At 43.6% G+C, this 12,787-nt stretch overlaps 1 protein-coding gene across 4 annotated transcripts in view; it reads left to right on the forward strand.

Annotated features, from left to right (window-relative positions):
• Positions 1–12,787, forward strand: part of SH2D7 (SH2 domain containing 7) — a 47,580-nt gene that overhangs the window by 24,914 nt on the left and 9,879 nt on the right. The window contains exons 4-6 of one of the 4 annotated variants that reach the window (XM_065559550.1): positions 736–929; positions 3,268–3,357; positions 8,974–9,139. In XM_065559550.1, the coding sequence (XP_065415622.1) occupies positions 754–929; positions 3,268–3,357; positions 8,974–9,139 (432 nt within the window). In that variant the 5' untranslated portion in view covers positions 736–753. Of the gene's footprint in view, positions 1–511; positions 930–1,025; positions 1,207–3,267; positions 3,358–8,973; positions 9,140–12,787 lie in introns of those variants that run through there. The other 3 variants (XM_065559549.1, XM_065559551.1, XM_065559552.1) reach the window with 3 other exon arrangements.

Consider the following 12,787-nt stretch of genomic DNA (forward strand, 5'->3'; position numbering starts at 1 on the left):
ATTCTTGCAGCATTCAACCAGTGTGGACTGGTTTCCTGTGTATTTTTTTTCTTATTGCTGTTTTTAAACCCATCAGTATATCTATGTGTAATTATATAGGTCTCCATCTAACAGAGTTAATATCTATGTTAATCTGGATCATGCTTTCTGCTAGATCTTCTTTACTAACATATTACATAAAAGATTTTTAAAAAATTGTTTGGAGCCGTTTAGATGTTTACATTCCTTTACAATATGGCTAAAATTGTAATAAAGTAGGTTCCTCAGTGACTATGGTTTAGAAGTTCCAATATTTAACAAGGCTTACTTAATCCACTCAAAAGACAAAACACTTTTTTGTAAAAGTGTAAGGGAAAATTTTTCACGTCAGACCTGTGGTATATCTAGATTGGTGCTACTGCAATACAAATAATAATTTGCTGCTCCCTGTTACATACCCAAAGCTTGCACTGATATCAGTTTTGTTCCAGTATACAGAGAAATATTGAATATTGGGATCAAATTCTATCATATGGATCAGAGAGGAAGATTTTGCCTTAAAGTCCTTGCACAAGAGAAAAGCACCAGATGACAGCCAGATAACAATGACAGCATTGAGCATATGTTATTATCTGATTAATGAGCCACAGGGAAGAGTACAATAAGCAAATGAGATCTCATATTCCCCATAATAAAGACAGCAGTGGAGGTTTACAAGTAGCATTGCTCTCTTTTTTCTCCCTTCAAATGCATCAGATTCAACCTCAAGACAGCATGGAGAATAAACAGCAGCAAGTACTCTTAGGAAGGGAAATTAACCCAGCAACCGAAAACCAGTCCTTTGAGATGCTAAAAGAGCTAGCATTGAAGTGGTTTATGGAGACGCAGGTTCCTCTTATATTACAGAATGGTATTTTACCTGAGTGGTTCTATGGATTCATTACAAGAAAGTAAGACCGTCTATACCTTACAGTATAGCATAAAGTAGATTAAATAAATATGCTTGTCAAGTGCCTCTGTCTTCACAAATCCTCTCATATTTCAGACTAGGTTTCAGCTTACTTTGCAAAAAACCAACAACCCACCAACCTCTGCTTACTTTAAAGTCATTGCTCTTCTAGTGAGAAGTGTTTAACAGGATGGCATTCATATGCAGAGAAAGCAGGTTTTAAACGATGTCACTGTTTCATCACCTACATGTTGGTGTTTGACATGTGTTCTGGAGAGGTGAGAATGCCTGAATGCAGTTTTGCATCAGCTTGTAATGCATTGTACATTCTTTAGTCATCCAGGTGTCAGTTTTAGAAATTGATTATGACGATCTATGATAATTCACATAATTTTAATCCATCTTAATTTTTCTGACCAGAAACTTTAAAAATGAATGTTTTTGTTTGGTGGTGGTGGTATGAGAAGTGCTTTTCCGTCTGGAAATAACTGTAATGTCCATTGACTTGTTGAAGTGTATTTAGTATGGCAATACAGTGCATTTTGTGTCCATAGGAGTCACTAGGAATTTTAGTGTACTACCTTGATAGACCTGGATACTAACTTGAAATTCATTTAAAAAAACCAACAATGTGGCACGTTAGAGACTAACAAATTTATTTGGGCATAAGCTTCTGTGGGCTAAACCCCACTTCATCAAATGCATGGAGTGAAAAATACAGCAAGCAGAATATATATTATAGCACATGAGAAGATGGGAGTTGCCTTACCAAGTGGGGGTCAGTGCTAACGAACCAATTCAATTAAGGTGGAAGTGGCCTATTCTCAACAGTTGACAAGAAGGTGTGAGTATCAGCAGAGGGAAAATTAATTTTTGTAGTGCCCCATCCACTCCCAGTCTTTATTCAGGCCTAATTTGATGATGTCCAGTTTACAAATTAATTCCAGTTCTGCAGTTTCTTGTTGAAGTCTGTTTTTGAAGTTTTTTTGTTGAAGAATTGCCACTTTCAAGTCTGTTACTGAGTGGAGTGAAGTGTTCAGGGAGATTGAAGTGTTCCCCTATGGGTTTTTGAATGTTACAATTCTTGATGTCTGATTTGTGTCCATTTATTCTTTTGCGTGGAGACTGTCCAATTTGGCCAATGTACATGGTAGAGGGGCATTGCTGGCACATGATGGCGTATATCATATTAGTAGATGTGCAGGTGAATGAGCCCTTGATGGTGTGGCTGATGTGATTAGGTCCTATGATGGTGTCCCTTGAATAGATATGCAGACAGAGCTGGCAACAGGGTTTGTTGCAGGGATTGGTTCCTGGGTCAGTGTTTTTGTTGTGTGGTGTGTAGTTGCTGGTGAGTATTTGGTTCAGTATGGGGGGGCTGTCTGTAAGTGAGGACTGGCCTGTCTCCCAAGGTCTGTGAAAGTGAGGGATCATCCTTCAGGATAGGTTGTAGATCCTTGATGATGCGCTGGAGAGGTTTTAGTTGCGGGCTGTAGGTGATGGCTAGTGTTACTTTCTTTGTTGGGCCTGTCTTATAGTAGGTGACTTCTAGGTACCCTTCTGGTTCTGTAAATCTGTTTCTTCACTTCACCAGGTGGGTATTGTAGTTTTAAGAATGCTTGATAAATATCCTGTAGGTGTTTGTCTCTGTCTGAGGGATTGGAGCAAATGCAGTTGTATCTTAGAGCTTGGCTGTAGACAATGGATCGTGTGATGTGGTCTGGATGAAAGCTGGAGGCATGTAGGTAAGTATAGCAGTCAGTAGGTTTCCAGTATAGGGTGGTGTTTATGTGACCATCGCTTATTTGCACTGTAATGTCCAGGAAGTGGATCTCTTGTGTGGACTGGTCCAAGCTAAGGTTGATGGTAGGGTGTAAATTGTTGAAATCCTAGTGGAATTCCTCAAGGGCCTCCTTCCCATGTGTCCAGATGATGAAGATGTCATCAATGTAGTGCAAATAGAGTAGGGGCGCTAGGGTAACAAGAGCTGAGGAAGCGTTGTTATAAGTCAGCCATAAAAATGTTGGCATACTGTGGGACCATGCGGGTACCCCATAGCAGGCTACTTCCACCTTAATTGAATTGGCTCGTTAGCACTGACCCCCCCACTTGGTAAGGCAACTCCCATCTTTTCATGTGCTATAATATATATTCTGCTTACTGTATTTTTCACTCCATTCATCTGATGAAGTGGGTTTTAGCTCATGAAAGCTTATGCCCAAATAAATTTGTTAGTCTCTAAGGTGCCACAAGAACTCCTCGTTGTTTTTGCGGATACAGAGTAACACGGCTACCACTCTGAAACTTGAAATTCATTGTAATTCACTCTCTTTCTACAGGCAGAGTGAAGAGCTGCTTAAAGACAAAGATGTTGGCTGTTTTCTTATCAGATTAAGTGACAGAACAATTGGTTACATTCTGTCATATAGGTAAGACTGAACTTTACACGGAACAGAAAGCTGCTGCCATTTAGTTGAGAAATGTCACCATTTGTAATTTGCTCTTCTTTTTACATACTTTGATTCATGCACCCTTTACACCTTTGAGTTTGCTTCCTGACCTGCTCAGGTGATTAGTTTATGCCTTGAGGCATGAGGAATGAGAATCTCTCTTACACTTTCTCCCCTAGCTAAATATCCCAAAAGAATAAAGAGGTCAGTAATCTACACAATGGCACGAAGTGTCATATTTACAGCTATTGGGAAACCAAGAAGAAATATATTACCAAAGCCTATGGTAATGATTTTATCTTTTGGATTTTTTTATTCACTAAGAGTCCAGTCCTGGAGTTCTCACCCCATTAAATAAGTAGAGATTTCGAGACTGGGCCCTATATAGGACTAAATAAGAAAGGCCTATTTTAAATTGATCATTCTAGTAAAGAAGGGATCATGAAACCCAATTATCAGAGAGGATCTGCAATCTGATCAGTATAGGACATGGGGAGAGGCACATGCAAAACACTTCTGCTGGCCTTTGTAGTTGTTAGATATTGTGTGTGCAGTAGCAGCAGCATGACTCTTTGTGGTCAAATGCAAAACTGTTTTACGCTTCAACCAGCACGTCATGGGAGTTTCTCCTTTCCTTTTCTCACACTGACACCCTACCTCAGAACTCAGACAACACCTCCTCTTCCTCATTAGACTCACCATGAATTCACGCTGCTTTTCAGCTAACAGGTTGGTGTTAAACCTCATACTGCTGTTTACCAAAAGGTGTTGGTACTTAGCTCAATAGCTGGTCACTGGTGATGGTTTTTTCCTAGGTTTGCTGCTGATGAAATAGATTTTCAGTCAAGTTCATGTAGGGTGACCAGATGTCCCGATATTATCGGGACAGTCCCGATTTTAGGGGACTTGTCCCACATCCTGACCTTACATTGGTCGGGACGTCTGGTCACCCTATATGAGGGGGACCACGGCAAGCCGGTGCCGCCGGCGCCACTCACCTTTCCTCCCTGGGCCCTGGGGCAGCGCGCAGCTGAGCTCCCGGCACAGCGGCGCCAGCCCACGGGGACCGCCACCCAGCCGGCAGAGCGCAGCCCTGCCCCTGTCCCAGGCACACAGAGAGGCAGCGAGGAGGTCTCGCTCCCCTGTGTGCTGCAGCGGGGCGGGGCTTGTAGACTCCGGCAGCGGGCAGCGGGCGCCGGGCAGAGAGTGCCCCTGACCCCGCCCTCCTCCCCTCGACCCGACCCTACCCTAGGAAGGAGCCAGAGTGACTAGGAGGTAGACAATAGGTGGACCATGGGCCAAATCCAAACTGCCAGAGGCTTTTGACCGGACTATGAAACTCTGGGGGGCTGTGGGCAGTTAGTGTGGGTGGGGCTAGTGCGGGTAGAGGAGTGACTGGCTGCATGCTGGCAGGCTTGGGGCAGGTGGCGCCTGGGCTGACATGTAACTCAGGGTGCAGGAGCCCTTCCTGCTAATCTCCCTAAATGGAGCTCTACCCCGGCAGGGCTGACAGCGGGAGCCCTGTCAGATGCTCCAGGCTGATTCGTAACTCAGGGAGGGTAGGTATTCCCCCCCTCCCCCCGCCCCCGATCATCTCACCCTGCATGTGGAAATCTGTCCCGGATTCCAGGCTGTCGTTAGCCCTTGGGGCAAAAGCTCAGCAGAGATTTCCAGAGGGAAGTTTGTAGCCTTTGCTCAGATCCAAACATTTTCACTTAAATAAATAAATAAATACGCAAACCCATCCTGACACCCATCTGCTCTGTCCAGATTTGCTGTTATCCCTGTTGAGGCCAAAGTGGTTTGAAAAATTAAAAATCCTTGACACCATTGTGTTGCTTCCCTCTGTGTTGCTCGTTAATCTGATGGACCTGCCAATAATGAATAAAGATGAATGCCCTGGGAGCAATGTGTCAGGCAGACAGTTTGTCAAGTAGGAAAGTGAATGCCTCACAAAATGCAAACGCTTTTCTTAACCTGAGAACTGAAAAAGAGCCAGATACCCTGCATGGGTTTGAAAGTGACAAGAGCCTAGCAACTGACCAGAGCAGCACCAGGTTTGAAGTGATAAGGAGGATCTGTGTCATAAAGTCTGCATTTCCACTGAGGACTCTTCCATCGCCAGGGTAGCGCTGGTGCAGGTCTGCCGCCCGGCACAGCAATGCTGAGAGGTGCCAGTGTAGACCCAACCCACTGCCTTCAGCTCCCACCCTGACCCTGTTCCCTCAGCCTCCCCCGCAGTCCCCCCTGTACCTCCCACCCCGAACCCACTGCCCTCAGTCCCTGCCCCTGTTCCAACAGCCTCCCCCACAGTCCCCCTGCTCCCCCCCAACCCACTGCCCTCAGCCTTGCCCTACCCCAAATCTCTTCTTCAGCCTCTCCCGTCATCCCACCCCCATCGCTCCCCCTGCTGTCCCACCCCCTCAACTTCCCCCCATTCCAGTCCTGCTCCCCTCTGTCTCATCTCCTCCAGACCCTGCTCAACAATATCAATGGAATCAGCATCGCGCTGCTATATATTGTAAAACATTACAGTGAAATCTTGCAAGTATTACATAGCACGCCACCTTGCCCAAGTGGTAACTAAGCATAACATCTTCCTGTTTCAACATTCTTAACTTGTATCCCATAGCTCCTAGAAGTTTTTTTTTTTTCAAACACTGAATGCTGCTAAGTTATGAGTTTTAACAGGTTTTTTTTCTTGTAAACCACAACACTGAATGTTATTCTAAAATTGTTTTCCAAATATTCTTAAACTCCCAGTTTATCCCCCACTGACGTTCATTGTGAAATGTATTGCAGGTCAAATAATATTTTCTACTTTTGTAATTCACTGTCCAACATGTGTTTTGTGCCCTCCTCTGGTGGATTTTAGAGGATAACTGTATAGCTACCAGCTAAGGGAGTTATATCTTGAACTCAAGTAGTAGATGCTCATGCTTTTAAGTCTGGATGGCTCAGGTTCAGTCTTTGGTGACTAGCTATGATGGAGGTTGCTACACTTATAATCCCTTTAATTAGAGGTTCTGAATATGCTTTGTTGTAGGCAGAGCTAGCCTATAGTTAAGCAACCGAAAATTTAAAATTGGAAGTGTTGAAATGTTGGGAAGCCTTATAATTTTGCCAGTCTGGAACGAACATCCCATCTGAGGGATGGGGGCGGGGAGAGAGGAGAGTGAGACAGGACCAGGAAACTGGGACAAGGAATCCAGAGCAGTAGTGGGGGGCAGTTGAAATCAGATGTGGAGCTGGGGCAGGTTAGACAGCAATAGGATAGACATAGACTGGAGGGGACGGGGAAGAAGCATCTTTGACTACTAGAGACCACTCCATTCAGGAGCCTGGAATAGACCCAGGATTCCTGAGTTTCACAGTTCCTCTTCTGTCAGCAGATATCTGTGAAACCCAGTGGCAAAAAAAGTGTCTTATCCCCCTATAGAGCTGATCTATCACATATAGGATGACAACCTACTGCCTCTGCCATCACTTACTCCATTAGCTCAAGTGGCAGAAGTCTGTGCAGTGGATCTAAAGGTTCATCGGCAAGGTTGGAGCCATGCGAGTTTCACGATGATTCCACATGACAGAATTTCTGGGGCAGTTCAGTTTTGATTTTTACAAAAAAACCTGGGGAAATGCATACAGAAATAGGGTGACCAGATGCCTAAATAGGGGAATCTCAAGCAGGAGTAGAGAGGTTATTTTATCTCTGTATTTGGCACTGGTGCAACCACTGGTGGAATACTGTGTCCAGTTCTGGTGTGCACAATTTAAGAAGGATATTGATAAATTGGAGAGTGTTCAGAGAAGAGTCACAAGACTGATTAAAGGATTATAAAACATGCCTTATAGTGATCGACTCAAGGACCTCAATCTATTTAGCTTAACAAAAAGGTTAAGTGACTTGGTTATAGACTGTAAGTATCTACATGGGGAACAAATAGTTAATAATGGGCACTTCAGTCTAGCAGAGAAAGGTAGAGCATGAGCCAATGGTTGGAAGTTGCAGTTAGACAAATTCAGACTGGATAGAAGGCATACCTTTTCAATGGTGAGAGTAATTAACGATTAACAATATACTAAGGGTCATGGTGTTTTTCTAAAAGCTTTTTCTAAAAGCTATCCTCTAGGAATTATTTTGGGAAAGTTCTATGTCTGTGCTATACAGGCGGTGAGACCAGGTGATCACCGGATCCCTTATGGCTTTATAATCTCAGAACTAGGTACATCAATTCACATGCAAAATTCTCATTGAATTCAATAGGTGTCCTTGCCCTGTGGCTTGTGGTGCGGGCTGTAGCAGGGGCTGTACAACCTCTCTCACAGCTTCCTAGGGCCCCCTCTCGCAGCTTTCTAGGGCTCCCTCTCATGGCTCTGTGCACCTGTGTCTGTCGTTGTTGTCCCCTCCCTCCCGCTCGCCCAATGTGTCCTGATATTTCACTCTTGTGATCTGGTCACCCTAACTTCATGGGATCAGATTCAGAGGTGATGTGTGAGATGGTGCCAGAAATCTGTCATTAGTTGCTCCTGTGGGAAAAAACAACCACATTTTCACCATGTAAAAAGCCTTTGAAACATCTCAATTTGCACATGACCACTAAATTCTTCAAAGATTCTGCCTGCACTGAGCATGTTTCATCCCAGGGCTTCAGGGTCTGAGCTGGTCTTTCCCTGCAACAGCCACTCCTGCATTCCTGCAGCCACAGTGGCCCCAGGCACTAGAACTGAGAGCAGGGAGACTGCCTCTCCTGGGCTCACAATGCTTCCCAAAGTGGTGCCCAGGCAGTGAGAAGGAGAAATGGCCTGACTGTACTGGATTGGATAGGAGTAGAGCGGGAGGTGGGCAGGAGCCAGAGGGCTGGATAGGAGTAGAGAAGGAGAAGGAAGGCAGGAACCAAGATCGGGCATGATGGATAAGAGCAGAGGGGGAAGGAGGGGAGGAGTCGGGACTGGGTGTTGTGGATCGGAGCAGAGGGGGACAGGGCAGGAGCTGGGATTAGGGGTGGATAGGAGCAAAGGGGAACAGAAACAGAGGCACTGGGACAGAAGGTCTGTCCACTACAGCCCATTCCCCTCCAGGGCCTGGAATGGAGCCCATTTATTCCTGGATCTCACCATTCCTCCACGGTCAGCAAGTATCTGTGAAATCCACTGCCAGAGTATGTTTCTCATCCCTTATTAGTGGCTGGTCCACATGGAGGATAACAGCCTACTAATGCTACCAGTTACAATCTTGCTGAGGACCCAATTTGAAGTCAATACGGTTCCACATGATGGAATTTCAATTTTTTTCAGATTTTTTAAATGTAGGAGATTACATTTAAAAATTACACTAAAAGAATATTAAGGTTGAAAAAGTCAAGCATCCAAAAGTTAGGACATTCCAGAATTAAGGCTGTCCATGCAACAATAGGCCAAATCAGACCCTTTCATTCAAAATCTCTTCTTTTAGTGTTTCAAATAAAATGGAAGCTGGTTCCAAACACCCATAGGTTTTGGTTTTGCAAACCTGAACCATGAGTGCAAAAACAGAAGTTTTCTCAGCCTGTGTGTTGTGCTTGCTATTTAAGTCTAAACTACGTATTTCAATTGCAGAGGAAAAGATCGATGTCGGCATTTCGTCATTAATCACCTACGGAATGGACATTATGTAGTATCAGGGGATACCTGTACCCATGAAAGCCTTGCACAGCTGATAGGCTATTACCAGACTTCAGAAATCGAGCCTTTTGGAGAAAATCTTACAACAGTTTGTGCTCAGGTAAATTCAACTCTTCAGAATTCACTTAGTTCCTGATGAAATGAGATCAAACGTAGTAAGTATTGCTTTTGGCTGAAGCTAAAAATCAGAGAATCATAGGACTGGAAGGGACCTCGAGAGGTCTTCTAGTCCAGTCCCCTGCACTCAAGGCAGGACTAAGTATTATCTAGACTATCCCTGACAGGTGTTTGTCTAACCTGCTCTTAAAAATCTCCAGTGACAGAGATTCTACAACCTCCTTAGGCAAGTTTCAGAGTAGCAGCCGTGTTAGTCTGTATCCGCAAAAAGAAGAACAGGAGTACTTGTGGCACCTTAGAGACTAACAAATTTATTAGAGCATAAGCTTTCGTGGACTACAGCCCACTTCTTCGGATGCATAGAGAATGGAACATATATTGAGGAGATATATATACACACATACAGAGAGCATAAACAGGTGGGAGTTGTCTTACCAACTCTGAGAGGCCAATTAATTAAGAGAAAAAAAACTTTTGAAGTGATAATCAAGCTAGCCCAGTACAGACAGTTTGATAAGAAGTGTGAGAATACTTACAAGGGGAGATAGATTCAATGTTTGTAATGGCTCAGCCATTCCCAGTCCTTATTCAAACCGGAGTTGATTGTGTCTAGTTTGCATATCAATTCTAGCTCAGCAGTCTCTCGTTGGAGTCTGTTTTTGAAGTTTTTCTGTTGTAATATAGCCACCCGCAGGTCTGTCACTGAATGACCAGACAGGTTAAAGTGTTCTCCCACTGGTTTTTGAGTATTTTGATTCCTGATGTCAGATTTGTGTCCATTAATTCTTTTGCGTAGAGACTGTCCGGTTTGGCCAATGTACATGGCAGAGGGGCATTGCTGGCACATGATGGCATATATCACATTGGTAGATGTGCAGGTGAACGAGCCCCTGATGGTATGGCTGATGTGATTAGGTCCTATGATGATGTCACTTGAATAGATATGTGAACAGAGTTGGCATCGGGGTTTGTTACAAGGATAGGTTCCTGGGTTAGTGGTTTTGTTCAGTGATGTGTGGTTGCTGGTGAGTATTTGCTTTAGGTTGGGGGGTTGTCTGTAAGCGAGGACAGGTCTGTCTCCCAAGATCTGTGAGAGTAAAGGATCATCTTTCAGGATAGGTTGTAGATCTCTGATGATGCGCTGGAGAGGTTTTAGTTGGGGGCTGAAGGTGACAGCTAGTGGTGTTCTGTTATTTTCTTTGTTGGGCCTGTCTTGTAGGAGGTGACTTCTGGGTACTCGTCTGGCTCTGTCAATCTGTTTTTTCACTTCAGCAGGTGGGTATTGTAGTTTTAAGAATGCTTGATAGAGATCTTGTAGGTGCTTGTCTCTATCCGAGGGATTGGAGCAAATGCGGTTATATCTTAGAGCTTGGCTGTAGACAATGGATCGTGTGGTGTGTCCTGGATGGAAGCTGGAGGCATGTAGGTAAGTGTAGCGGTCAGTAGGTTTCCGGTATAGGGTGGTATTTATGTGACCATCGCTTATTAGCACAGTAGTGTCCAGGAAATGGACCGCTTGTGTGGATTGATCTAGGCTGAGGTTGATGGTGGGATGGAAATTATTGAAATCATGGTGAAATTCCTCAAGGGCTTCTTTTCCATGGGTCCAGATGATGAAGATGTCATCAATGTAGCGCAAGTAGAGTAGGGGCGTTAGGGGACGAGAGCTAAGGAAGCGTTGTTCTAAGTCAGCCATAAAAATGTTGGCATATTGTGGGGCCATGCGGGTACCCATAGTAGTGCCGCTGACTTGAAGGTATATATTGTCCCCAAGTGTGAAATAGTTGTGGGTGAGGACAAAATCACAAAGTTCAGCCACCAGGTTAGCTGTGACATTATCAGGGATACTGTTCCTGATAGCTTGTAGTCCATCTTTGTGTGGAATATTGGTGTAGAGGGCTTCAATATTCTAAGTTTTTTTTCTCTTAATTAATTGGCCTCTCAGAGTTGGTAAGACAACTCCCACCTGTTTATGCTCTCTATATGTGTGTATATATATCTCCTCAATATATGTTCCATTCTATATGCATCCGAAGAAGTGGGCTGTAGTCCACGAAAGCTTATGCTCTAATAAATTTGTTAGTCTCTAAGGTGCCACAAGTACTCCTGTTCTTCTCCTTAGGCAAGTTATTCCAGTGCTCAACTACTGTGACAATTAGGAAGTTTTTCCTAAATGTCCAACCTAAACTGCCCTTGCTGCAATTTAAACCCATTGCTTCTTGTCCTAGCCGCAGAGGTTACTGAGGACAATTTTTCTCCCTCCTCCTTCTGTAGAACCTTTTATGTACTTGAAAACTGTTGTCATGTCCTCCCTCAGTCTTCTCTTCTCCAGACTAAACAAACCCAATTTTTTCAATCTTCCCTCACAGGTCATGTTTTCTAGACCTTTAATAATTTTTGTTGCTTTTCTCTGGACTTTCTCCAATTTGTCCACATCTTTCCTGAAATGTGGCATCCAGAACTGTACACAATGCTCCAGTTGAGGCCAAATGAGTGTGGAGTAGAGCGGAAGAATTTTACTTCTTATGTCTTGCTTACAACACTCCTGCTAATACATCCCAGAATTATCTTTGCTTTTTTTGCAACAGTGTCACACTGTTGACTCAAATTTAGCTTGTGATCCACTATGACCCCAGATTCCCTTCTGCAGTACTCCATCTGAGGCAGTCATTTCCCATTTTGTACGTGTGCAACTGATTGTTCCTTCCTAATTGGAATTCTTGGCATTTGTCCTTATTGAATTTCATCCTATTTACTTCAGACCATTTCTCCAGTTTGTCCAGATCATGCTGAATTTTAATCCTATCCTCCAAAGCACTTGCAAACCCTCCCAGCTTGGTATCGTCTCCAAACTTTATAAGTCTATTCTTTATGCCATTATCTAAATCATTGATTAAGATATTGAACAAAACCAGACCTGATCCCTGTGGGACCCCACTTGATATGTCCTTCCAGCTTGACTGTGACCCACTGATAACTACTCTCTGGGAACAGTTTTCCAACCAATTATACATCCATCTTATCGTAGCTCAATCTAGATGGTATTTCCTTAATTTGTTTATGAGATGGTCATGCGAGACAGTATCAAAAGCCCTACTAAAGTTAAGATATACTGCATTTACCACTTCCCCCCTATCCACAAGGCTTGTTACCTTGTCAAAGAAAGCTACTAGGTTGGTTTGATATGATTTGTTCTTGGCGAATCCAAGCTGACTGTTATTTATCACCTTATTATCTTTTAGATGTTTGCAAATTGATTGCTTAACTATTTGCTGCATTATCTTTCTGGGTACGGAAGTTAAGCTGAGTGGTCTGTAATTCCCCGGGTTGTCCTTATTCCCCTTTTTATAGATTGGCACTATATTTGCCCTCTTCCAGGCTTCTGGAATCTCTCCCATCTTCCATGAGTTTTCAAAGATAATCACCAATGGCTCAGATATCTCCTTTGTCAGCTCGAGTATCCTATGATGTATTTCATCAGGCCCTCATGACTTAAAGACATCTAATTTGTCTAAGTAATTTTAAACTTGTTATTTCCCTAATTTAGCCTCTGATCCTATCTTATTTTCACTGGCATTTACTATGTTAGATATCCAATTGCTACTAACCTTTTTGGTGAAAACAAACAAAA

The sequence above is a fragment of the Chrysemys picta genome, chromosome 10, assembly GCF_011386835.1.
Source record: "Chrysemys picta bellii isolate R12L10 chromosome 10, ASM1138683v2, whole genome shotgun sequence".
NCBI classification, from domain to species: domain Eukaryota; kingdom Metazoa; phylum Chordata; order Testudines; family Emydidae; genus Chrysemys; species Chrysemys picta.